This window comes from Rana temporaria, chromosome 6 (assembly GCF_905171775.1).
Source record: "Rana temporaria chromosome 6, aRanTem1.1, whole genome shotgun sequence".
NCBI classification, from domain to species: domain Eukaryota; kingdom Metazoa; phylum Chordata; class Amphibia; order Anura; family Ranidae; genus Rana; species Rana temporaria.
Window position 1 is genome coordinate 219,388,541 of NC_053494.1, and position 27,435 is coordinate 219,415,975.

At 48.0% G+C, this 27,435-nt stretch overlaps 1 protein-coding gene across 1 annotated transcript in view; it reads right to left on the reverse strand.

Moving 5' to 3' along the window:
• Positions 1-560: 560 nt before the first annotated feature.
• The window catches only part of LOC120944273 (solute carrier family 15 member 2-like), a 67,810-nt gene continuing 40,935 nt past the window's right edge, over positions 561-27,435 (reverse strand). The window contains exons 7-23 of the mRNA XM_040358286.1: positions 27,292-27,382; positions 24,969-25,046; positions 24,399-24,481; positions 22,790-22,876; positions 22,110-22,199; positions 19,195-19,239; positions 17,791-17,823; positions 14,611-14,699; positions 14,438-14,519; positions 13,631-13,765; positions 12,177-12,329; positions 9,046-9,092; positions 7,072-7,179; positions 6,845-6,938; positions 4,012-4,164; positions 2,764-2,868; positions 561-826 (exon numbers count right to left, since the gene is read on the reverse strand). Of these exons, the coding sequence (XP_040214220.1) occupies positions 635-826; positions 2,764-2,868; positions 4,012-4,164; positions 6,845-6,938; positions 7,072-7,179; positions 9,046-9,092; positions 12,177-12,329; positions 13,631-13,765; positions 14,438-14,519; positions 14,611-14,699; positions 17,791-17,823; positions 19,195-19,239; positions 22,110-22,199; positions 22,790-22,876; positions 24,399-24,481; positions 24,969-25,046; positions 27,292-27,382 (1,665 nt within the window). The 3' untranslated portion in view covers positions 561-634. The remainder of the gene's footprint in view (positions 827-2,763; positions 2,869-4,011; positions 4,165-6,844; positions 6,939-7,071; positions 7,180-9,045; positions 9,093-12,176; positions 12,330-13,630; positions 13,766-14,437; positions 14,520-14,610; positions 14,700-17,790; positions 17,824-19,194; positions 19,240-22,109; positions 22,200-22,789; positions 22,877-24,398; positions 24,482-24,968; positions 25,047-27,291; positions 27,383-27,435) is intronic.

A 27,435-nucleotide genomic window follows, 5' to 3' on the forward strand; every position in this document is an offset into this window, starting at 1 on the left:
TAGTAGTAAAAAAAAAAAAAAAAATTAATAAACATGCAATAAAACTATCCCCTATTTTGTAAACACTATAAATTTTGCGCAAACCAATCGATAAACGCTTATTGCGATCTTTTTTACCAAAAATATGTAGAAGAATACGTATCGGCCTAAACTGAGGAAATTATTATTTTTTTATATATTTTTGGGGGATATTTATTATAGCAAAAAGTAAAAAATATAGATTTTTTTTCAAAATTGTAGCTCTATTTTTGTTTATAGCGCAAAAAATAAAAACCACAATAAATACCACCAAAAGAAAGCTCTATTTGTGGGAAAAAAAAGGACGCAAATTTTGGGGGCCACGTCGCACGACCGCGCAATTGTCAGTTAAAGCGACGCAGTGCCGAATCGCAAAAACTGGCCGGGTCCTTTACCTGCCTAAAGTGGTTAAAGACGGCCCCTGATCGGGGCTGAAAGATAAATTCCTTGGTGAAGAGGGATGAAGGGATGGGGATGATCCCAGGAAAACATACGCGGCCGGCCGGGAGTCCTCCAATCCGGAGAGAGGCCCAAGAGCAGAATTGCGGATTTATAGAAAGAAGTTTTTAATAACAAATTTTTATGACATTTTGTGTATTTTTCCGTTTTCTACATTTTAGATCTTCGTCTTCTTCTCCTCCACGTTGTCTATTCCGGTCTCATAGAAGTCGGGGATTGGCTTCTTCATATCGGCGTCGTCGTCTTCTTTCAGGTCGTTGGGATCCACCGGAACGAAGAAGTATCCCATGATGGAGAAGATGACGGAGACAGCGACCAGGAGTGCGGCAAACAGGATAAACTCCGCCCACTGCGAGGTGAGAGAAGGAGGGTCAGCTGATAAATATATGCAAATTCAGTTTTCCGTATTGTAGGATACATACAAGTGTAGCCAAAATTTATTTTTCATTAGTTATGGATTGGCGGGAGGGGGGGGGGGGAGGGCAGTGGCGCAGCGTGGGTTGTTAGCGCCTGGGGCAAGGCAAGTAATTTTTGCCCCCCTGACCCATGGACTTGCCTATTTTCAGCTAGCTCCAGTCTGGTCACATGATCCGCTGTGTGAGACAGCGGTGGCTGTAGGGAAGAGGAGAGCGTGCTTGATAAGGACTGGTAAAGCCTGGAGTGGTGACATCATGCATATGTTCCTATGTTCCATCTGTTGTTGGCGCTCCCTCCTCTCCACACTCGTGACAGCGCCCCTCTAAATTTTGCGCCCGGGGCGGTTGCCCCCCCTTGCACCCCTCATGCTACGCCACTGGGGGGGGGGGGGGAATTTCCCTTCACTTCTTATCCAGGAGATACAATGGGAAGAGAGAGGAAATCTCTGAGGATGAAAGTATTTGTGCTAGAAGGGGGGATTTGGAGGGGGGGAGAGGATTAGTGCTAGAAGGGGGAATTTGGAGGGAGTGAGAGAATTAGTGCTTTGGTGGGGGGGTGATTAGGGGAGGATTATTTGTGCTATAATGGGTGATTTGGATAGGGGGGTTGTGGTGGAAAGGGGGATAGCAGGGAAGAGGATGTGTGCATGGAGGGGGGGAAAGGATTTGTACTAGTAGAGGGGATATGAAGGGGGAAGATAATTAGTGCTAGGAGGCAAAGGACTTGGAGGGGTAGATGATTAATGCTAAGGGGGGGAAATTGGAGAGGGGGTAATTTGTTCTAGGAGGGGTGATTTATGGGGGGGGAATTGTGCTGGCAGGATTTGGAGGGGGAGAATTCATGCTAGAGTCAGGACATGTCTTAGGAGGGGTGATTAGGAGGAATTTGTGCTGGATTGGGGAAAGAGGATTTTTGATAAGCGGGGGATTTGTAGGGTGAGATAATTGGTGCTTGGGGGGGGGGGGTGAATTGGAGGGGGATTTGTGGTAAGAGGAGAGATTGAGGGGGGGGGGGGTTTGCGCTGTGATGAGGTGAGGGAAGAGGATCTGTGCTATAATAATGGATTTAGAGGAACAATTAGTGCTAGGAAGATGATTTTTTTGGGGGGGATGGGGGCATTTGTGTTAGAATGGATGATTTGGGGAGGGGGATCGTGCTGTGAGGAAGGATTGGAGGAAGAGAATTTGTGCGAGGAGGGTAAATTTGTACAGAGAGTATTGGGGGGTGGGGGATTAGTGATAGAAGGAAGGATTTGGAGGGGGAACCGGATTAGTGTTGGGGAGTCAATTGGGGGTGAGTGTTATTGTGCTAGGAGGGGGGGGGGATTTTGGGGGGGAGGGATTTGTGCTGGGAGAAGGATGGGGAAAAGACTTGAGCTGGGAGGGGGAATTTGTGCTGGGAGGGATAGGGGGAGGATTTGCACTAGGGGGTAATTTGAGAAGAAGGATTTGCACTAGGAGTAAAGATGGGGGGGGTTGGGGATTTGTGTGGTGGGGGTAATTTGTGCTAGGAGGTGGGATTTGGGGGATGATTTGCACTAGAGGGTAATTTGAGAAGAAGGATTTGTACTAGGAATGAAGATGGGGGGGGGGGGGGGTTGGGGATTTGGGTGGCGTGTAATTTGTGCTAGGAGGTGGTGGGATCAATGAGAAGATGGGTATCAGAAGGTTTCATTTCTGCAGTATTATTGGAAAATCCATTTAGTGATTTATTACTTCAGTAGGCGCTCGCCCCGCATATCCGCCACCGGCAAAGTTTATTACCGCAGCAAAACATAAAAGTAATGAGATGGAAGCCCCACGCGGGGCGCCATCTGTATGCAGACTCCTATTGTTGTACATTTGTATCCAAGTTGAGAGTTCACGTTACCTGTTCCATGGATCCGGCTTGGGCCACAATCAGCACGATGACGTTGCCAAAAGCCACAGTGAGCAGCCACCCGGCCTGGAGGACGGACTTCATACTGGCTGGAGCCTGGGAGACACAAAGAGGACCCGTCACGAGTCAACATTTAGCACCTTCAGTGCCAAGATTCTAATCTGACATTGCCGGCTTTATCTATTCCTTTATATACTGTAATAGATACCTTTGAAGGTGGATGTGGGGGTATCACTAATAAAGGGTACCACAAACTCCAGCCAAAACAAAGAAATCCCACAACACTCAGTCCTTCACCCCCAGCAACTAACTTCACCATCTGAGGTTAACCCCAATCCCAAATCCTCCCTCCGGCCTTCCCTTCAGTCTTGCACAGTTGTAGACAGTGCTGGGACAAGGCCATTTGGTGCCCAATCCTCCTCCTCTTAGCCAGCCAGACACCCCTGCCAGTACCACCGCATCCCCCCCCCCCACTGACCCCCACCGCACCCCCTCAACTAAGTAGTTGATTTACTAATATGTATTAATACTAATATGGGCTTACTTGAGATCTTGCACGTTGCAGAGCTTAGTCCCTACTCCTCGGCTCCTCTAGGTTGCGGCTCAAGCTGCGCTCTCTGCTCCTCCCATCACGCTGCGCTCTCTGCTCCTCCTATCACGCTGCACTCTCTACTCCTCCCCTCAGGCTGCGCTCTCTGCTCCTCCCATCACGCTGCGCTCTCTGCTCCTCCCATCACGCTGCGCTCTCTGCTCCTCCCATCCCAGTGGGAGGTCTGATCTCCTGCTCCTCTGCGCCTCCTCCCATCACGCTGCGCTCTCTGCTCCTCCCATCCCGGTGGGAGATCTGATCTCCTGCTCCTCTGCGCCTCCTCCCATCACGCTGCGCTCTCTGCTCCTCCCATCACCCTGCGCTCTCTGCTCCTCCCATCACCCTGCGATCTCTGCTCCTCCCATCACCCTGCGATCTCTGCTCCTCCCATCACCCTGCGCTCTCTGCTCCTCCCATCACGCTGCGCTCTCTGCTCCTCCCATCACCCTGCGCTCTCTGCTCCTCCCATCCCAGTGGGAGGTCTGATCTCCTGCTCCTCTGCGCCTCCTCCCATCACGCTGCGCTCTCTGCTCCTCCCAGCTGGTGACGTCACATAGGGCCGGGACTACAGTACAGAGCAAGGCAAATGAAAAGCTTGTCTGTGTCGTCTTGTGTCGGATGAGACTTATTATCTCATTGTTGGGTGTTACCTGGACATAGGAGAAGTCTAAGCCGGTGACTGAGAACATGACCTCTCCGGCGCTCAGCAGGAAGTATTGCGGGATCTGCCACGCCACGTGCACGCTGTTTGCATCGATGTCCTCCACCTTGTAGGCTTTTATTACTTTCTTGGTGTCATCCACCTGGTTAGAAAAGTTCACATGTGAGATGGAAAAAGCCAACAGCTGATGCTGAGCTAATAAATATTTGATTTGTAAGGAAAAAAGTATAGAGACCATAGCTGTCAATTGTCCCAGATTCTGATTCGTTTTAACTTTTGATACTTTGATAATGTGATTAACCTACATATTACTATATGAATAAATAAAAGGTTAAAGTGGTTAGTACTTCTGCCTAGCAGCACTAGGATCGTTGGTTCGAATCCCGACCATGGCACTACCTGCATGGAGTTTGCATGTCCTTTCTGTGTCTGTATGGGTTTCCTCCCACACTCCAAAGACATGCTGGTAAGCTAATTGGCCCTAGACATAGGCATTTGTTCCTGATTAGAGTAAATTAAGGGGTAATGCGGGGAACATTTAATACAAAAAAAATATATATTTTTTTATTTTACTTGACAGATTGCTTTAACTGACTTTATCTGCAGATTAAAGTTTATCACTCTGATCTGTAGATGAATAAATAGAAAGATACAAAAAGAAACAATGTTTCTTTTTATCTCTTTCTGTTTCAGTGGCTGAACAATTTTGTGGATAAATATTTGCCTGGTTGCTTTTTTTTTTTTGACAGCTCCTATTGCCAGGACTTTTTTAGGGTGGGGAGAGTCACTAAGTGGAGATGCACTTAGTGTTTTTCCAACAAACCGAGCGGGATCTGGGAAAGGTAGAGGTTTTAGGGTGGGGAGAATCATTAAGTGGAGATGCACTTAGGGTTAAAGTTCATAGGTCAAAGGTCAGTTAGGGTTAGGGTTGAGAGTTAGGGTTAGGCCCCGTACACACGACCGAGTTTCTCGGCAGAATTCAGCCAGAAACTCGGTCGGAGCTGGATTCTGGCGAGAAACTCGGTCGTGTGTACACTTTTCAGCGAGGAACCCATCGAGGAACTCGTCGGGCCGAAAAGAGAACATGTTCTCTATTTTCTCGTTAGTCAATGGGAAAAGTCGAACTCGACGAGGAACTCGATGTGTTTGGCACGTCGAGTTCCTCGGTCGTGTGTACGGGGCCTTAGGGTTTCCCATTGAAGAATAAGGCTAGGACATAGGAATTGCAACCTTAGGGTTAGGGTTAGGGGTTAGGGTTAGGGTCCCGTTGAAAAATAAGGCTAGGACTCAGGAATTGGAACAGGGACCTTAGGGTTAGGTTGTTAGGGTTAGGGTTAGTGTTTCCCATTGAAAAATAAGGCTAGGACTCAGGAATTGGAACAGGGACCTTGGGGTTAGGGGTTAGGGTTAGGGTTTCCCATTGAAACATAAGGCTAGGACTCAGGAATTGGAACAGGGACCTTAGGGTTAGGGGGTTAGGGTTAGGGTTTCCCATTGAAAAATGAGGCTAGGACTCAGGAATTGGAACAGGGACCTTAGGGTTAGGGGGTTAAAGTTAGGGGGTTAGGGATAGGGTTAGGGGTTAGGGTTTCCCATTGAAAAATAAGGCTAGGACTCAGGAATTGGAACAGGGACCTTAGGGTTAGGGGGTAAGGGTTAGGGGGTTAGGGTTTCCCATTGAAAAATAAGGCTAGGACTCAGGAATTGGAACAGGGACCTTAGGGTTAGGGGGTTAGGGTTAGGGTTTCCCCATTAAAAAATAAGGCTAGGACTCAGGAATTAGAACAGGGACCTTAGGGTTAGGGTTAGGGGTTAGGGTTTCCAATTGAAAAATAAGGCTAGGACTCGGGAATTGGAACAGGGACCTTAAGGGTTGGGGTTAGGGGGTTAGGGTTAGGGGGTTAGGGTTGGGGTTTCCCATTGAAAAATAAGGCTAGGACTCAGGAATTGGAACAGGGACCTTAGGGTTAGGGGGCTAGGGTTAGGGTTTCCCATTGAAAAATAAAGCTAGGACTCAGGAATTGGAACAGGGACCTTAGGGTTAGGGTTTCCCATTGAAAAATAAGGCTAGGACTCAGGAATTGGAACAGGGACCTTAGGGTTAGGGGGTTAGGGTTAGGGGGCTAGGGTTAGGGTTTCCCATTGAAAAATAAGGCTAGGACTCAGGAATTGGAGCAGGGACCTTAGGGTTAGGGTGTTAGGGTTAGGGGTTAAGGCGTCAGCATACCAAGAAGACATTTTGGACAATTTCACGCTCCCAACTTTGTGGGAACAGTTTGGGGACGGCCCCTTCCTGTTCCAACATGACTGCCCACCAGTGAACAAACCAAGGTCCATAAAAGACATGGATGAGCGAGTTTGGGGGTGGAGGAACTTGACTGTCCTGCACAGAGTCCTGACCTCTGGGATGAATTAGAGCGGAGACTGCGAGTCAGGCCTGCTCGTCCAACATCAGTGCCTAATCTCACAAATGCTCTTCTGGAAGAACGGTCAAACATTTCCATAGACACCCTCCTAAACCTTGCGGACGGCCTTCCCAGAAGAGGTGAAGCTGTTATGGCTGCAAAGGGCGGGGCCAACTCAATATTGAACCCTCCGGACTAAGACTGGGATGCCATTAAAGTTCATGTGCGTGTAAAGGCAGGCGTCCCAATACTTTTGACAATATAGTGTATTATGTGACTGCAATGGGGGTTTTCTTTATTGTTTTTCTTTTATATATAAAAAAAAATTTTAATGGAAAAAAAATAGTGAAAACAAAATTGATTCTTCTATCAATAACGGGGCCGTAGGATTCTCTGGAAAGCCAAAATGTTACTGACCTCCCTCAGCACTGCTGTGTATGCCGCACCAAAGTCCAGGAGATCGAGGTCGATCGTGTAGTCGCGTTCGTTGTAAGTCACGGTCAGTTTGGTGCTGGAGGGAGAATAAACAATAATGAGAGATTGTATACACACAGTGGAAAGATCGGCTCGCCATCTATTATTCTCAGGGGGAGGGGGGGGGGGGGGTTGGCCAAAATTAGAAACGCAACAATGAATCCACTCACAAAGCTCTTTTCTGGGTGAGATATTTCGATACGTTGTTGTTGGTAACATTGATCGTTTCATCAGCAATATGGAGATTGTAGATCGTTTCTGGGAGCAAATTGATGAATCTGCAAGAGACAGGAAATCAGAAATGAGCCAATGATTGCGAGATATAAAATCTATCATACACAAAAAAAAAAACATATCTGCTGTTCTGGGGGGGGGGGGGGGGGCTGGGGGGTTGGGGGGCTGGCGTATTTACACCAGGACTAAGGGGGGGTGGGGGATCTGCGCTGGAGGCGTATTTACACCGGGACTAAGGGGGGGTGGGGGATCTGCGCTGGAGGCGTATTTACACCGGGACTAAGGGGGGCAGGGGGATCTGCGCTGGAGGCGTATTTACACCAGGGGCCTCAGTATAAAACGTGATTTCCCAGCTGGGAGCGCAGGATTTTTTTGGACTTGTTTTCTTATAAAAGCCAAGAAGGGATCTGTGATCTGTGCCCTGGCAAGGCTCTTCCTTCACTTCCTGTAATCAGGTGCCACCCTTTGCCTGGCTTCCTTCTCGAGAACTGCAGGTCGGCGCGGTGACACCACAGTGGGCTGTTCTTTCACCACTAACATGCCCGTAGGTAGCCTGGCTCTACCGACCCCCACCCCCACCTCTCTCTCACTCCTCCAGGCACAGAAAATATCGTTTTGTGGCAGGGCAGCCGGCAGTGTCATCTTAAGAGCATTATAGGCCCCCGGGCAATACAGTGCACTGGGGCCCTGTCTACACAATCATGCACGAGAATTTACTGACAAAAATCATAAAATTTACTGGCAGAACCACATTTTTTACTGCAACTGCATAAAAAGTACCTAAAATTAGCGTTTTCAGTGCCGAACAATGCAAATGTCAGTATTTAAACTATAAACATATAGCTAGTGCTATTAGCAATGTGTTTAAGTTAAACAAAAGTAAAAAAAAAAAATGTCTTCATTGACATGAATGTCAGGTTACTATAACCCAGCCAGCACAGAGTTTCCCCTTACATCAGAGCCTGCAGGATTCCCCCTTACAGTGAAAGGGAACTCTTATGTAAAGGGGAATGCAGCAGATCATGATCTAAGGAGGGAACTCTGATGTGGAGGGGGGTTCTGGTGACCAGAGACTACCTTATATCAGAGTCCACTGCTTTCTCTTTCCCACTTACATCAGGGTCCGCAGACTGAGTTCCCCCTTGCATTGTAAGGGGGAATCCTGCAGACTCTGATGTAAAGGGGAACTCTGATGTGGGGGGCACTCTGGTGACCAGAGACCACCTTCTGTAGAGTAAATACACTAAGGTAAGGGGGGTCACTAATATAGGAGGGGGAACCTTTATATCAGTGCCCCCTTACATTTTTGCATTCACTCCCCCCTTACATCAGCAACCCCCCCGCACTCGTGGAGGACCGGATCTTCTCTGTGATTTCTGCAAACTGGGTATGGGCAGTTCTAACCCGTCACTCTCCACAATTTTTTACTGGGGTTGCTGGGCAGCCGGTGGGGCCCCCAGGCAAGCGGGGCCCCCGGGCAACTGCCCAGCGTGCCCAATGGAAAAGATGGCCCTGGCAGCCGGATACTTGCTAATTCCCTCTAGCGTCTTCTAGAATTGCCAAATTGTATTTCTTGTTACAAAGATGCTGCGTGTATTTCCTTTGCTCCTCAGCTCCATCTAGTGGCCATAATGCAGTATTTTACCACGGCTCATAGTCAAATATCCCCCACCCCCCCCCCCCCCCCCCCCCCCCCCCCCCAGCCTAAAGAACATTTGTTTTTCTCCACTTTGCACAGAATAAATGTAAATTCAGATTCACTGGACCAATGGCAATGCAAATATTTTTCAAATAGACCACAAAGTGGATGTTTTCTACTCCTTTAGAACATGGACCCCATTGCCTCGCCGTGGTTCTGTGCCGAGAAACATTTATTTATTCTCCAATCATCACACGATGGTAAGACGCACCTGACTCCCGCCAATCCGTTCTCTGGCTTCTTATTGGGATCTTCGATCTGCAGAGAGATGGAGATTTATTTCTTTATTTCTCTTTGTTACAATGTAACTGTTCAGAACTAAAACACTTTCCAACTTCTATGGAGCCAAACAGCCCTATAATGTGATAAATATCCCCCCAAATGTATCGCCATTGTATTGGAGAGTCACCACTAAAGCATTCAAATAAGAGAAATATATAACACAGAGCCTGGAAAAAGTATTCATACCCCTCTATATACAGAGCCTTGAAAAAGTATTCATACCCCTCTATACACAGAGCCTTGAAAAAGTTTTCATACCCCTCTATATACAGAGCCTTGAAAAAGTTTTCATACCCCCTGAAATCTCCCCACACTTTCTCATATTACATCCAAAAACATAAATGTATTTTATTGGGATTTTATGTGAGAGACACAAAGTGCCAGATTCACAACCAGCGGGCGCAACGTAACTTTTCTGATTTAAGTTACACCGCCGCAAATTACACAAGTTAGTGCCCGATCCACAAAGCACTTACCTGGAAATTTGCGGCGGTGTATCCTAAATCAGTTCGGCGCAAGGCGGGCCAATTCAAATGGGGCGAGTCCCATTTAAATTAGGCGCGCTCCCGCGCCGGACGTACTGCGCATGCGCCCGACGCTATTTTCCCGACGTGCTTTGCGCGAAGTTACGATGCGCCAAGGTTTTGTGAATCGCGACGGGTAAAAAAAAGTTGCGTCGGGAAAAAAAAATGTAAAAAAAATTTGACAGCGACGCGGGAAAGACGGGTACACTTTTACATGGTGTACTAACTTTACACTTTGTAAAAGGTACCCTATCTTTGCGACGGCAAACTAACACTTACGGCGACTTAACGAAGGGAAAAAGCTTTGTGGATCTCCGTAAGTGCTAATTTGCATACCCGACGCTGGATTACGACGAGAAATGCCCCCAGAGGCGGCCGTGGTATTGCATCCTAAGATCCGACAGTGTAAAACTATTATGCCCCATACACACCATCACTTTATGTGATGAAAAAAAAAAGAAATTTTCTGTGAAGTAAAAAATGACGTTTTTCAAACTTCAATTTTCAAAGACGAAGTTGCCTACACACCATCGTTTTCTCACAATGTTCTAGCAAAGTGAGGTTACGTTCCACCACGTTTTTCCATTGAAGCTCGCTTCATAAGTGGCTTCTGGGCATGCGCAGGTGTAAAAACTTCTTTTTAAACAAAGTTTTTTGCTACACACGGTCAATTTCTGTGAAGTAAAAAACGAAGTTTTGAAAAACGACACATAAAATTGAAGCATGCTTCAATTTTTTTTGGTCGTTTTTTAGAAGACATAAAACAACGTTTTCCCCCACACACAGTCAATTAAAGTGACGTTTTTAAAAACGTTATTTTTTTTCATCACATAAAGTGATGGTGTGTACGGGGCATTACACCTGTCGGATCTCAGGAATATCTATGCGAAACTGATTCTATAAATCAGCCGCATATATAGAAACAGGGATACGACGGAGTATCAGGAGATACGCCTGCGTATCCCTTTTGTGGATCTGGCCCAATGTGTCACATAATTGTGAAGTGGAAGGAAAATTATAAATGATACAAATAAATATGTGAAAAGTGTGGGGGGAGGGGCATTTGTATGGCGCCCCCCGGAGTCAATACTTTGTAGAACCCCCTTTCTCTACAAGTCTTTTTGGGGGTGTCTCTACCAGCTTTGCACATCTAGAGAGGGACATTTCTCCTCCATTCTTCTTCTCTGTAAAATATCTCAAGCTCTGTCAGATTGGATGGAGAGCGTCTGTGATCAGCAATTTTCAAGTCTTGTCACAGATTCTCAATGGGATTTAGGTCTGGACTGTGACTGGGCCATTCTAACACATGAATAGGCTTTGATCTAAACCGTTCCATTGTAGCTCTGGCTGTACTTTAGGGTCGTTGTCCTGCTGGAAATTGAACCCCCCCCCCCCCCCCCCCCCCCCCCCGGTCTCAAGTCTTTTTCAGACTCTAACAGGTTTTCTTCTAAGATTGTCCTGTATTTGTCTCCATCCATCTTCCCATCAACTCTGACCAGCTTCCCTGTCCCTGCTGAAGAAAAGCATCCCCACCACATGATGCTGCCACCACCATGTTTCACGGTGGGGATGGTGTGTTCAGGGTGATGGGCAATGTTAGTTTTCCCCACACATAGCGGCCAAAAAGTAGAATTTTGGTGTCATGTGACCAGAGCACCTTCCCCCACATGTTTGCTGTGTCCCCTCCCCCACATGTTTGCTGTGTCCCCTCCCCCACATGGCTTCTCACAAACTGCAAACAGGACTTCTTATGTCTTTCTTCCTCCAATGTCTTTCTTCCTGTCACTCTTCCATAAAGGGCAGATTTGTGGAGAGACCACTAATAGTTGTCCTGTGGACAGATTCTCCCCCCTGAGCTGTGCAGCTCCTGTGCAGCTCCTCCAGAGTTACCATGGGCCTCTTGGCTGCTTCTCTGATGAATGCTCTCCTTGCCCGGCCTGGTCAGTTTAGGTGGACGGCAATGTCTTGGTAGGTTTGCGGTTGTGCCATACTCTTTCCATTTTCCGATGATGGATTGAACAGAAGCTCCGTGAGATCTTCAAAGCTTGGGAGATTTTTTTATAACCTAACCCTGCTTTATACTTCTCCACAACTTTATCCCCGACCTGTCTGGTGTGTTCCTCGGCCTTCATGATGCTTTTTGTTCACTAAGGTTCTCTAACAAACCTCTGAGGGCTTCACAGAACAGCTGTATTTATACTGAGATTACATGACACACAGGTGGGACTCTATTTACTAATTAGGTGACTTCTGAAGGCAATTGGTTCCAATAGATTTTAGTTATCAGAGTAAAGGGGGCCGAATACAAATGACCCTCCCCCCACACTTTTCACATATTTATTTGTATTTTTTGCATCTTTATTGTAATAAAAGTCGTCTACTTTGCCCTTAAAAATGGCGCACTCATTGAAAACGCACCTACAGTCTGATCCCCCCAATCTTACAATATAACACAAATCAAACATATCCGCCCCTCCCCCCTCTTCCTTCGCTAGCCCCTCCTATATCACTTGTAGGATATTTCTGCTCAACTCACCGTCCTACAATACAGAGAACTGTCTGTGTGTCTATCCACCAATAAGGAGAACGTTTTATCCTCACGAATGCCTGAGCAGGAAATGCTTTGTGTCCCAATTTCCACATTCACATTTGTAGTGCCGGTGACGTTAATCTTCTTGTAATTTGGGTCCTGAAGGAGTAAAACACACAGATATCATCAGGTCTGTCCACCAGAGGAGCTTACACTCTAATGTCCCCTCCCCCCACAGTCACACCAGTCTCTGTACAGAGGAGCTTACACTCTAATGTCCCCTCCCCCCCCCCCCACAGTCACATCAGTCTCTGTACCAGAGGAGCTTACACTCTAATGTCCCCTCCCCCCACAGTCACATCAGTCTCTGTACAGAGGAGCTTACACTCTAATGTCCCCTCCCCCCCCCACAGTCACATCAGTCTCTGTACAGAGGAGCTTACACTCTAATGTCCCCTCCCCCCACAGTCACATCAGTCTCTGTACAGAGGAGCTTACACTCTAATGTCCCCTCCCCCCCCCCACAGTCACATCAGTCTCTGTACCAGAGGAGCTTACACTCTAATGTCCCCTCCCCCCACAGTCACATCAGTCTCTGTACAGAGGAGCTTACACTCTAATGTCCCCTCCCCCCCCACATTCACATCAGTCTCTGTACAGAGGAGCTTACACTCTAATGTCCCCTCCCCCCACAGTCACATCAGTCTCTGTACAGAGGAGCTTACACTCTAATGTCCCCTCCCCCCCACAGTCACACCAGTCTCTGTACAGAGGAGCTTACACTCTAATGTCCCCTCCCCCCCACAGTCACACCAGTCTCTATACAGAGGAGCTTACACTCTAATGTCCCCCCCCCCCCCACAGTCACACCAGTCTCTGTACAGAGGAGCTTACACTCTAATGTCCCCTCCCCCCACACAGTCACATCAGTCTCTATACAGAGGTGCTTTCACTCTAATGTCCCCTCCCCCCACAGTCACATCAGTCTCTGTACAGAGGAGCTTACACTCTAATGTCCCCTCCCCCACAGTCACATCAGTCTCTGTACAGAGGAGCTTACACTCTAATGTCCCCTCCCCCACATCACATCAGTCTCTGTACAGAGGAGCTTACACTCTAATGTCCCCTCCCCCCCCACAGTCACATCAGTCTCTGTACAGAGGAGCTTACACTCTAATGTCCCCTCCCCCCACATCACATCAGTCTGTACAGAGGAGCTTACACTCTAATGTCCCCTCCCCCCCCACAGTCACATCAGTCTCTGTACAGAGGAGCTTATACTCTAATGTCCGTCCCCCCCCAGTCACATCAGTCTCTGTACAGAGGAGCTTACACTCTATTGTCCCCTCCCCCCCCCATCACATCAGTCTCTGTACAGAGGAGCTTACACTCTAATGTCCCCCCCCCCCCCCCCCCCCCCCCGCCGTGTCATGTGACTGCTCGGGCGGCGCGTCTCTTACCTGGAAATCTCCGCCGATCAGTGACGGTCGGGTGAACGGAGAATTGTTCGGAATCTGGACGGTGGCGTCTTGTCCTGCAAAGTTCAGGATCTGCACGGTGGCCTCTCCCGGCTTTGGAACGAGCGGATTCGTCTCCTGGAATGCCGGAATAGAAAAAGTTTATTTATTTAAAATGTCTGTAAAGCCTCCACATCCCCAGCGAAGTGACCGGCCTCAGAGATGAAACAAATCCTCCTACATAAGTTGTACCTGTTTATCTGCAACCCTTCTCTTCTCTACAGCCATTCAAAGTGCAGCATTTATACAGCTTGTCTGAGCTGTCAGAAAGCAAAGGGGTGGGGAGCTGAAGTTACACTCTGCAGAGCTCAGCGAGAGCCGATTGGAGGGAAGGGACACACCCCCTTCAGACTGGGACAGTCAATCACAGGCTGTGTGCTGGAGGTATCTCCCATCGACATCAGAAGTGACTCACGCAGCTAGACTGAGCCGTAGTTTTACCACCCACAGTCAGAGGGAGCTGTACACACGCTGTGGATGCAACATTTTTAACCCGGGGTAAAGATTGTGACTGGTGGAGGGGAAGAGGGGGGGGAGATATTCTAATGGGGACAACCCTGGTGACACCCTGGATTCCTTGACTAGAGGGATTTCCCACTTACTTCCTGTTTTGGCTGTAGGACAGGAAGTAAAGGGAAGTCTCCCCTATGGGGCACAGATGGCAATTCCAACTTCAATCAGTATCAGAAGTCTACATTGTATCCCTTTTAGTACCAGGAAGCAGATAAGTCACACGAGACTTTCACTCACATTAATTTTGATCTCCACAACGGTGGCAACAGCGAAGGCCAGAGCTGCCAGCAGCATGCCGATGGCTATCTTTGCGATGGGGCTGCGGAGAGGAGGAATAACGACAGGTGAATGGGGGCCTCACAGATACACCGAGCAATCGCCGCAACAATGGCCGTAACTTTGCTACTCACTGGAAGTTGATCTTGCAAAGCCTGACAAGAGGGTAGATCCCCAGATCAAACACCGGGACCAGAAAGAGGTTTAGAAGTGAGTTCAGGATCTGGAGAGGTAAGAAGACATTCTATTACCACCACTCTGCTTACATGGAGGATCGAAATCTCCTAATATAACTTTATTAACGTCCTGCAATAATGTCTGGGCACCCTACTGACTCCATGTAGATTGTTTTGCCTTAGGGAATCAGAAAGGAATTTTATTTCCCATGAACCATGCTGAATAAGGTGTTGTTTTGCCTTCCTTTTGATAAACCTTGGACCATGCATCAGAAGTCGTCAACTCTGACGAAACACGTTGGAAGGAGCTACGTATGGTGATTTCATCACGCAATCCCAAGTGTCCCCGGGATATTATCAGGGGTTTTATACTGTGTGGAGCGTATGGTCTCTTTTCTTTTCTCAGCATTGGGATAGATTCAGAGAGCAATTGCGTCTGCGTAACCATAGTTACGCAGCGCAATTGCTTACTTGCGCCGGCATATCGAATGCTCCTGATTCAGGAACCTCGATACGCCGACTGCAGCCTAAGATATGCCTGGCATAAGGCTCTTATGCCGTCATATCTTAGGCTGCATTCTTACGCAGGCCGCTAGGTGGCGTTCCCGTAGTGGTCAGCGTAGAGTATGCAAATTTTGAAAAATTACATTGTTTGCGTAAGTGAATAGTGAATGGCGCTGGACGCCATTCACGTTCACTTTGAAGCAAATGACGTCCTTGAGACGTCATTTACTGCAATGCACGTCGGGAAAGTTTCCCGACGGAGCATGCGCACTACGTTCGGCGCGGGAACGCGCCTAATTTAAATGATCCAGGCCCCCTATGGGATCATTTAAATTGCGCGCTGTTACGCTGGGCATTTTCAGGAGCACCCACGCAATTTACGGAGCTACTGCTCCGTGAATCAAGCGTAGCGCAGGTAATTTACGGAGGCGCAGCGGCAAAACGGTGCGTTGCGCCTCCGTAAGAACTGCGCAAATGTACCTGAATCTACCCCATTGTGTTTATGGGATCCCGAATTGAGGAATAAGTGATATATGGTGTTTCTGTTGGTGGTTCTTCTATGGAAGCCGGAGCCCTGCCTATTAATGGTGGTTACCTCATGCAATATATGACTTCTCTCAAATTTGAGAGTCATATATGTAACGGTCACCACCGTTTACGATATTCCATTGCCCCACGACAGCTTATCCGACAGTCCGACAAGCCAGCAGACACGATCCATAAGGATTCCCTCAGAAAGACGAGACATACGCTCTGAGTCAAATGAATGAACCAATGCTTTAATGGTTAGCTCTCTTATATACAGTACAGGCTTGTTACAGTAATCAAAGGAACAAAAAAAACACTCCACCCACACATCACACAATGGGGCTTCAATCACATTCTTTTAGATAATGACATTCAGAGGAGTTAATTATCCCCCAGACGTCCCGTCTCCGCCAATAAGCGATTCACCTGCATAATACACATTCCTATGTCAGACGTTTTGGCACCGATCTGACATAATTAACATGACCTATTTACTACAGTTGACAAGTACATTCCACACACAAAACAGTATTAGCATACATTATGAATGGTCTTAAGAACCAGGCTGAATTAACACCTAAAAGCTAGACATCTGACCTTTACAGACTTAATTAGCATCTCACAATGGAATGTCTAGGAGCAGACGCAATTAACACCTCAAAAGCACATGTCCCCCCCCCCCCATTGAATGAAAACACTTCATTTGGAGTCAGACTTTAACAACTTGTAATATTCAAGGATATCCTGCAAAACATGAATTATCGTTTATCAGTCACCCTATGCCCAAAAGGGGCACAGGGTGAACCTAGACCCAAGAGTCATTAGTGACGCTGGCACAGGAGTACCTGGCTTCCAATACCACCTCTACACGACATCCCATGGTATTCAATACCACCTCTACACAGACATCCCATGGCTTCCAATACCACCTCTACACAGACATCCCATGGCTTCCAATACCACCTCTACACAGACATCCCATGGCTTCTAATACCACCTCTACACCGACAGCACCCAGATCTACCTCTATACTCTCAAGTTCACCCCCTGATCTCCTCATGTATCAAAATTTAATGAAAAACATATTAGTATGGATGTCACTTCTTATGACTTTTCCATTGAGATCAATAGCACAACTGTTAGTCCCTCCATGCATGCCAGGGTGCTAGGTGCAGTCCTGAACGCTGACCTCTCCTTCGGGCCTCACATGCAATCACTGGATAAATCTTACCACCTACCAATCTGACAAAACAACGTATTACCTCTCAACTTTCTTCTCACTGGCCTATCCCTACACAGACTGTCCCCTCTTCAGTTCATCATGAATGCTGCTAGACTCATCCACCGTACTAACCAATCTATAATGCTGCTCCTCTCTGCCAATCCTCCCACTGGCTTCCATTAGCACAACATATACAACTCACATGCCAAAGAACAACCTACAAAGCCACCCACAACTTTGTCCCAAGCTACATCACCAACCTCATCCTCACATATTTGCCAAATTGTCCACTCTACTCCTGCCAAGACTTCTTGTTCTCTAAACCCCTTGCTACCTTCTCCTATGTTCTCATCCAGGTCTTCTCTGTAGCCTCTCTTATCCTCTGGATCTCCCAACCCCAATCTGTCTGATTATCTCCCTGTCCGCCTTTAGGCGATCCCTGAAAACTACCCCACCTCTAACCAAAAACTGTACTTTGGTTACCTCCATTAGCTTATCCCCCACAACTATTACCTTTTGTATCACCTCCTCCTGCCTTTAGATTGTAAGCTCCATGATCAGAGCCCTGCTAATCCTTCTGTATTTTATTGTATTGTAACTGTAACCTCTCCCTTTATATTGTAGGGTGCTGCACAAACTGTTGGTGCTATCTACATCCTATATAATGATAATGATATTTATTCCATTTTACTGAACCCTGATGAAGCGGTTGTAGCGCTTGAAACACGTTGGCTGTCCTTTGCTCTTGTTATTGTTACCAGCGGAACAATTAAAGCTCTTGGACTCTCGAGGATTTTTGTCTCTTTCTATGTCCTATTATACTTTTAAAACGTTAACTGCCAGGTGAGTAACACAATGATAAAAGTACAATGACTGTTCCATACCTGTATCTGGTCCGGCTGCATGACAAATGCACCCTGTAAATAAATTCATAATAAAAAATTATTCAGCATTCACAGGCTGTATTGGGGGATGGGAGGGATACAAATGTTTCAAAGTTACATTATATTCTGTAAGTTGTGCGCAGAGATTTCCAAACACAACCCTCCAATGAATTCCCGGACGAGGGTGGAAATGGTGGTTTAGCAATGAATGTGAATACGGGTGTCACAATCTAGACACAGGGACAGAGAAGCCCAAAACAATAAAAAAAAAATAGGTGAAGGGCGGGCATGACTAGGTAGCAGGGGAAAACAGGCAGATAGGGTTAATATATTTAGGTGAGAGAGTTTATGTACTGGGATTGGTGGGCTTCAAAGTCAAGGATGGCCTTCAATGGGAAGAATTGGGGATCAGAATTGGCTCGGGCAGTTGGGGATCTGCGGACCAAGAAGAAGCTTCCCACCTTCCCTGCCCATTTGTTCATTTTGGATCTCCATTTGTCGTAGTGGCCTAGTGGTTGGGATCTTTGGAGGCCTTCTAAAGTTTCAGCGATATGGCATGGTGAGGAACCATCTATGGTATGGAGTCCTCTGTAAATAGGCGAAGGGCGGGTATGACTAGGTAGTAGGGTAAAACAGGCAGATAGGGTTAATATATTTTGGTGAGAGAGTTTACGCATTGGGATTGGTGGGCTTCAAAGTCAAGGATGTACTTCAACTGGAAGAGTTGGGGATCAGGATTGGCTCGGGTAGTTGGAGATCTGCGGACCAAGAAGAAGGTTCCCACCCTCCCGCCCATTTATTCATTTTGGATCTCCATTTGTCGTAGTGGCCTAGCGGTTGGGATCTTTGGAGGCCTTCTAAAGTTTCAGTGATATGGCATGGTGAGGAAATATCTATGGTATGGAGTCCTCTGTAAATAGGTGAAGGGCAGGTATGACTAGGTAGCAGGGGAAAACAGGCAGATTGGGTTAATATATTTTGGTGAGAGAATTTACGTACTGGGATTGGTGGGCTTCAAAGTTAACGACAGGCTTCAAAGTTAAGGACGGGCTTCAACGGGAAGAGTTGGGGATCAGGATTGGCTCGGGCAGTTGGAGATCTGCGGACCAAGAAGAAGCTTCCCACCTTCCCGCCCATTTGTTAATTTTGGTTCTTCTTTTGTCGTAGTAGCCTAACGGTTGGGATCTCTGGAGGTCTTCTAAAGTTTCAGCGATTATGTTAATAAATTGCCGCAATGTAAATAAATGGCCGCTATGGCCAATTTTCACTCCAAATGCTGTTGTCAGTTTATTCTTATATGGTTGGAAAAAGTGGGGCTGTGGCGGCGGTTAATTCATCGGAGGGGTAGGGTGTTTTACATCTGTTTACTATAGTCATGAACTGCGAAAATAAATCTTCACTTACGAAATCGGCGTTCATTCTTGTAGCCTGAAGAGTCCATCGCGATCCCTGAAAGGAAACAGATATTGAAGGTTAATTGGCTCCTCCTGTCTAAATTTGGCCCTAGAATGTGTATGAATGTGAGTTAGGCTCCTTAGATTGTAAGCTCCTTGGGGGGCAGTTGGCTGTGTGAATGTGTGGACTGCTGCCAGGGTGTCTATAACAATATCTAAGGAACCACCTTGTCTGTGATTTGAACATGCTAAAAAATAATTTTTCCAGTTTTTCCGACAAACCGAGCGGGATCTGGGAAAGGCAGGGGTTTTAGGGTGGGGAGAGTCACTAAGCGGAGATGCACTTAAGGTTAAAGTTCAAAGGTCACTTAGGGTTGGGGTTAGGGTTAGGATTTAGGGTTAGGGTTAAGCTAAGGGTTTAGAGTTAGGGTTTAGAGTTAGGGTTTCCCATTAAAGAATAAGGCTAGGACTCAGGAATTGGAACAGGGACCTCCCCCGAGGTCAAAGGTCAGAAGACGGTTCCCAGAGGTCAAAGGTCACGGGGCGTGGCTGACCCACCCCCACCAAAGTGCACCGCCTACCCCAACTAAGTCGGGGAATGAACAAGTCGGGGAAAGCGTCTTGCCCGACTTGTTCATTTCACGACTTCATTCCCCGACTTAGTTGGGCTAGGCGGTACACTTTGGTGGGGGTGGGTCAGCTACGCCCCGCGACCTTTGACCTCTGAGAACCCGCATTCTGACCTTTGACCCCCTGGGGAGGTTCCAGTTACCGGAATCCTAAATGTCCCCCAACTGATGTCCTGTGTGATGAACACACAGGAGGGTCGCCACCTCATCCCACTTCAGCTCCGGAAAGTTTTAGGCCAACTTTTGAGCAAACCAATCAATTTGCATTTATTGTGATTTTTTTTTTATTTTTATTTTTTTACAAAAAATACCGTATGTAGCAGAATACATATATTGGCCTAAATTGATGAAGAAATTAGATTTCTTCATTTTTTTTTTTTTTTATTATTATTGGATGTGTTTTATAGCAGAAAGTAAAAAACCCAAATAAAATTAGTGTCCCTTTTTTTACCCACAAATAGAGCTTTCTTTTGGTGGCATTTGATCATATCCGTGGTTTTTATAAACAAAAAAAGAGCAACAAATTTGAAAAAAATATATATATATATTTTTTTTTACTTTCTGCTATAATACATCCAAATCAAATTTTCCACCAATTTAGGTCAATATGAATTCTGCTACATACGTATTTTTCATTACAAAAAAATCCCAATAAATGCATATTGATTGGTTTGCGCAAAAGTATGGGATATTTTTTTTTTTTTACTACTAATGGTGGCGATCAGCGATTTTTAGCGGGATTGTGACATTGCGGCAGACAAATTGGACGCTTTTGACACTTTTTTTTGGAGGAACAGTGACATTATTACAGTGATCAATGCTAAAAATATACACTGGTACTGTACTAGTGACACTGGCAGGGGAAGGGGTAAAACATCAGGGGCGATCAAAGGGTTACATGTTTCCGCGACCCATTTCCCAGGAGGCAACGCGAGGAGGAGAGGACAGAAGATCACAGCGGAATAGGAAGTGGCAGAGTAGGACGATCTGCCTAGCAACAGCCATTTCTGGTAAGTATTTTTGTGGGGGGTTTTTTTCAAACTTTTTGGAGCCTTTTTGGCAATTTTTTTTATTTTTTTAGGGTGGACCTCCGCTTTAAATTATCATCAGAACCCGTTATCATGTCACTATGGAGCAAAATCTCTGAGGAACGTTTCCAACACCTTGTTGTATCTATGCCACCAAGAATGAGGGCAAAAGGGGTCCAACCCGCCACTAGCAAGGGGGACCTATCAAAGGGGGTCCAACCTGCTACTAGCAAGGTGGACCTAATAAAGGGGGTCCAATCCGCTACTAGCAAGGGGGACCTAATAAAGGGGGTCCAATCCGCTACTAGCAAGGTGGACCTAATAAAGGGGGTCCAACCCGCTACTAGCAAGGGGGACCTAATAAAGGGGATCCAACCCGCTACTAGCAAGGGGGACCTAATAAAGGGGGTCCAACCCGCTACTAGCAAGGTGGACCTAATAAAGGGGGTCCAACCCGCTACTAGCAAGGTGGGCCTAATAAAGGGGGTCCAACCCGCTACTAGCAAGGTGGGCCTAATAAAGGGGGTCCAACCCGCTACTAGCAAGGTGGAAGTAATAAACGGGTCCAACCCGCTACTAGCAAGGTGGACCTAATAAAGGGGGTCCAACCCGCTACTAGCAAGGGGGACCTAATAAAGGGGTCCAACCCGCTACTAGCAAGGTGGACCTAATAAAGGGGGTCCAACCTGCTACTAGCAAGGTGAACCTAATAAAGGGGATCCAACCCGCTACTAGCAAGGGGGACCTAATGAAGGGGGTCCAATCCGCTATTAGCAAGGGGGACCTAATAAAGGGGGTCCAACCCGCTACTAGCAAGGTGGACCTAATAAAGGGGGTCCAACCCGCTACTAGCAAGGTGGAAGTAATAAACGGGTCCAACCCGCTACTAGCAAGGTGGACCTAGTAAAGGGGGTCCAACCCGCTACTAGCAAGGTGGACCTAATAAAGGGGTCCAACCCGCTACTAGCAAGGTGGACCTAATAAAGGGGGTCCAACCCGCTACTAGCAAGGTGGGCCTAATAAAGGGGATCCAACCCGCTACTAGCAAGGGGGACCTAATGAAGGGGGTCCAATCCGCTATTAGCAAGGGGGACCTAATAAAGGGGGTCCAACCCCCACCTTGCTACTAGCAAGGTGGGCCTACTAAAGGGGGCCTATTAAAGCGAGTCCGACCCGCTACTACCACGGGGAACCTAATAAAGTGGCCGGTGAGTGTATATTTACATGATTAGAATTTGTGTTCCATATGTTTTGGACCTGAGAATTACCTGCTGGTCGTAGAGAGCCCAGAACATCGGGAAGGGGATGAACAAAAAGAGGACTTTGGTCACCATTTTCACTTCTGTGATGAGTTTTTTCTGTAAAAAAAAAAAAAAAGATTAACATTGTATATGTGATTTCAGTTATGAAGGATACTTTGTATCACATTTCTAAAAATTAGTGACCATATTGTTGATGAACTTTCTGTTGATATAACGCGACATCCTCCAATAGGGGCCCCTGATATGTGTTTGCTTATAGAAGAAGACATATCTGACAGCGAGGACCATAAATCTAAAAGGTGTTCATGATAGGAGGTCAAAGGATGAAGCCAACACGTTTCTGGGGCTCAGAGCTCCACCTTCATCAGGGGTTTAAGAATGACCCCTGATGAAGGGGGAGTTCTGAGCCCCAGAAACGCATTGGGTTTATTCTTTGACCTCATTTTAGATTTGTGGTGTTCCTTTGACCTACTTTCTAGATTTCTCCGGGGACCTTCAGGGACATCCTGGTTGACACGCAAAAGCCTTCAGAAGTTGGAATTTAGCATAATTGGCCCTACTGTTGGGCCCCTGTGGCCCTAACAATACTTTTTTTTTAATCAAACATGGACCAAATTGATGTCACGAAGGAGAGGAAGGACATCATTGAGGTGACCAATGAGCAGGCAGGAGAGGCTCACACTTACCGAATAGCTCTCAGAGGCCCAGTCCAGCCAGTGCCCCCGTTTGGGGAATTGCTTGGCGCGATGCCTCCAGCGGTTCTTGATGGCAAACTAAAGAGGAGAAAGATAAAACATGGAGATGAATTGGATTCCTCTCACTCTGGATGGAGGAAAGAGGACGGTGAGATCTAAAGGGGCCAGGACTCCTTGAACCTGCTTGTGGCCAAATCATGGGGGGAGGGGGTCCAGCTCAAAAAAAATATGTTGTACGAGGGAGAGAACAGGGACCCATTCCACCCACTTACCAGTACAGGACTTACAGAAATCACAGCTGGCCCATAAATGACCATTAGAGAGCCGACATCCTGCTGTGCCCATTATGAGGGGTTTCCACCATCCCTGTGCTGAGTTCCCGGGTCTGTACACCCGCTGTGCCCATTATGAGGGGTTCCCACCATCCCTGTGCTGAGTTCCCGGGTCTGTACTCCTGCTGTGCCCATTATGAGGGGTTCCCAAAATCCCTGTGCTGAGTTCCCGAGTCTGTACACCCCCTGTGCCCATTATGAGGGGTTCCCACCATCCCTTTGCTTAGTTCCCGGGTCTGTACACCCGCTGTGCCCATTATGAGGGGATCCCACCATCCCTGTGCTGAGTTCCCGGGTCTGTACACCCGTTGTGCCCATTATGAGGGGTTCCCACCATCCCTGTGCTGAGTTCCCGGGTCTGTACACCCGCTGTGCCCATTATGAGGGGTTCCCACCATCCCTGTGCTGAGTTCCCGGGTCTGTACACCCGTTGTGCCCATTATGAGGGGTTCCCACCATCCCTGTGCTGAGTTCCCGGGTCTGTACACGCGCTGTGCCCATTATGAGGGGTTCCCACCATCCCTGTGCTGATTTCCCGGGTCTGTACACCTGCTGTGCCCATTATGAGGGGTTCCCACCATCCCTGTGCTGAGTTCCCGGGTCTGTACACCTGCTGTGCCCATTATGAGGGGATCCCACCATCCCTGTGCTGAGTTCCTGGGTCTGTACACCCGCTGTGCCCATTATGAGGGGGTTCCCACCATCCCTGTGCTGAGTTCCCGGGTCTGTACACCCGCTGTGCCCATTATGAGGGGTTCCCACCATCCCTGTGCTGAGTTTCCAGGTCTGAACACCCGCTGTGCCCATTATGAGGGGTTCCCACCATCCCTGTGCTGAGTTCCCGGGTCTGTACACCCGCTGTGCCCATTATGAGGGGTTCCCACCATCCCTGTGCTGAGTTCCCGGGTCTGTACACCCGCTGTGCCCATTATGAGGAGTTCCCACCATCCCTGTGCTGAGTTCCCGGGTCTGTACACCCGCTGTGCCCCATTATGAGGGGTTCCCACCATCCCTGTGCTGAGTTCCCGGGTCTGTACACCCGCTGTGCCCCATTATGAGGGGTTCCCACCATCCCTGTGCTGAGTTCCCGGGTCTGTACACCCGTTGTGCCCATTATGAGGAGTTCCCACCATCCCTGTGCTGAGTTCCCGGGTCTGTACACCCGCTGTGCCCATTGTGAGGGGTTCCCACCATCCCTGTGCTGAGTTTTGGTGGACTGGCCCTGCAATGGGTGAAATCTTAGAGTTGGTTGGGTTTATATCACTCACTCCGATACACTTGAAGACTTGGGCTAAGATGTTTCCTTGCGGCGGGTACTTCTTGTACATCCCGCTCCCGCTGACAAACACAACTGCAGGAGAGAAAAACACAAAGTCAGACGTCTGTCCTCACCTGTCCTGACCGTCCTCCATCTACATGAAGGGAATCGTTCATCAAACACAACACTTTCATCACATCTGGGGGGGGGGGGGGCTGGGCAGCTCTGCACACCAGGGACAGAAGGGCCCCCGGGGGCCACACACATTTCCAGAATAAAGAATACGTCTCTTATTTTCTTTATGAATCAAACTGACTGATCTGATGAAGGGAGGTAAAAACTGAGAAACCTCTACCCCACTCGGGATGGGGGACTGAGGGGCCGGTGATAGAGATGCCGTCTTTTTTATCAGACGCGGATCTCCTTCCTATTATCTTTCATCCAATCTTCTCCACGATAAATCGGTTACAAAGTTTCCTGTAATATTTACAGGGTCATTCTTATCATTTTGTTCTCATGAGATACTTCAACACGTTACATAATAACATAAAGAATTGCCCAAAAAAATCGGTTTACTTACTCAGAGCAAAAAGCATCGAAACGGCCGGAACGCCAAACGCCAAAGCGTAACAATCCTGCCCAAAGCACTGGACGCCTCCTGCAAGACACGGGGGGGGGGGGATGTGAGAGGATGGATCTGGTACGACTTTAACATGAAGAGACAATGAATGGAACCTTCAATCCCTGGATCACACCGCTATCAGGAATTTTGGGGCCCCTTACACAGCTTCAGACATGGGCCCCCTGGAGCAGAGAACTGGGGGGGAGGGGGGTGCTGCCGCCGCAAATTGAGAGGTGGGGGGGAGTGTCGCAAGTTGAGAAGTGGGGGGTGACACAAATTGAGAATGGGGGGGGCTTTGGGTGCTGACGGAAAAAAATGGACATAAAAAAAGGGGGATGCCATCCGGGGCCCTGGGGACCACCGGGCCCCTTAGGGGTCGGGGGCTTTGGGTGCTGACGGAATTTTTTTTCGGAAAGTTTGGAGAGTTTGTTCAGCCACCACGCCCCCTGACCAATCACATCTTGCCTTTGGCACATAACCATTACTAATCACTGCCCGCCTGTGGTACACACCCCCCCTCCCAATCACAGCCCACCTCTGGCACACACGCCTTCCCAATCACAGTCCGCCTTTGGTACATGCCCCCTCCCATTTGCAGCCTGTCTCTGGCACATACATCCCTCCCAATCAGAGCCTACCTCTGGCACACACCCCCTCCAATAGCAGCCTGTCTCTGGTACATTCCCCTTCCTAATCAGGGCCAGCCTCTGGTACACGCCCCCTCCCATTCTCAGCCTGTCTCTGGCACAAATCTCCTCCCAATCACAGCCTGCCTCTGATACACACCCCCTCCCGATCACATCCTGCCTCTGGTACATTCCCCTCCCTAATCAGGGCCTGTCTCTGGTACACGTCCACTTGCAGCCTGTCTCTGGTACACACCCCCTCCCAATTAGAGCCTGCCTCTGGCGCACACACTCTCCTCCCAATCACAGCCTGCCTCTGGCACACACTCCTTCCAATCACAGCCTGCCTCTGATACACGCCCCCTCCCGATCACATCCTGCCTCTGGTACATTTCCCTCCCTAATCAGGGCCTGCCTCTGGTACACGTCCACTTGCAGCCTGTCTCTGGTACACACCCCCTCCCAATTAGAGCCTGCCTCTGGCGCACACACTCTCCTCCCAATCACAGCCTGTCTCTGGCACACACTCCTTCCAATCACAGTCTGCCTCTGGTACACACCCCCTCCAATCACAGCCTGCCTCTGGTACACACCCCCTCCAATCGCAGCCTGTCTCTGGTACATTCCCCTTCCTAATCAGGGCCTGACTCTGGTACATGCCCCCTCCTATTTGCAGCATGTCTCTGGCACACTCCCCCTCCAATCAAAGCTTGCCTCTGGCACACTCCCCCTCCAATCACAGCTTGCCTCTGGTACACGCACCCTCTCCAATCACAGCCTGCCTCTGGCACACGCCCCCTCCCATTCACTAGCCCGGGGATATGCAATTAGCGGACCTCCAGCTGTTGCAGAGCTACAAATCCCATGAGGCATAGCAAGGCTCTGACAGCCACGAGCATGACACCCAGAGGCAGAGGCATGATGGGATTTGTAGTTTTGCAACATCTGGAGGTCCGCTAATTGCATATCCCTGCACTAGCCGGTCTCTGGCACACACCCCCTCCCAATCAGAGCCTGCCTCTGGCACACACACTCTCCTCCCAATCACAGCCTATCTCTGGCACACACCCCTTCCAATCACAGCCTGCCTCCTAAACACACCCCCTGTTCCTCAGGCTGAACAGACTCTGGAATACAGTCACCCAGTGTGTCTGCACAGAGTCCTGTAACCCCACCCCCCCACTATCAAGAAGAAGAGATGATTGGTCACATAACAGAACTCTTTAACCTTGTAAAAAAGATCATTTCTGAACATAGGCAAAGCAGATATGGAGCTGGCATAGTTATAACAGGATTAGAAAGTGTCTATAACATTGGATGTTCACAACTATTTTACACAATGTATTTAATCTGTAATCAATCAACATAGTTGATGGCAGATCTTATTGAGATTGTACAACCAGATTGTATAGTGTATGGTCAGTAGATGAAGGATGGAGCTGTGTATGGGGGGGGGGGGGTCTTCAGACTGTGTCAGCGGGTAATCAAACATGATGATTGGAAGTCATTTTGGTGATCGGAGGGGGAATCACTTTGCTGCACACAGATGACATCCTGTTGGGAGCCCCATTAAGGAAATGTATGACAGTAGAAAACATCAGATCGCCATTTGTAGGGCCCATTCATAGGACCGGAGGGGCATAAAAATAACTGACCTCTGAGAATCGGCGTCACTAAGGTGGAGATGAGACTGCCGGCGTTGATGGACATGTAGAAGATGGAGAAGAATTTTCCTCTCTCTTTTACCTGGAGAAGACGAGAAAAAAAGCAAGTTACGGCTTTTTCATGTTTCTGGGCTT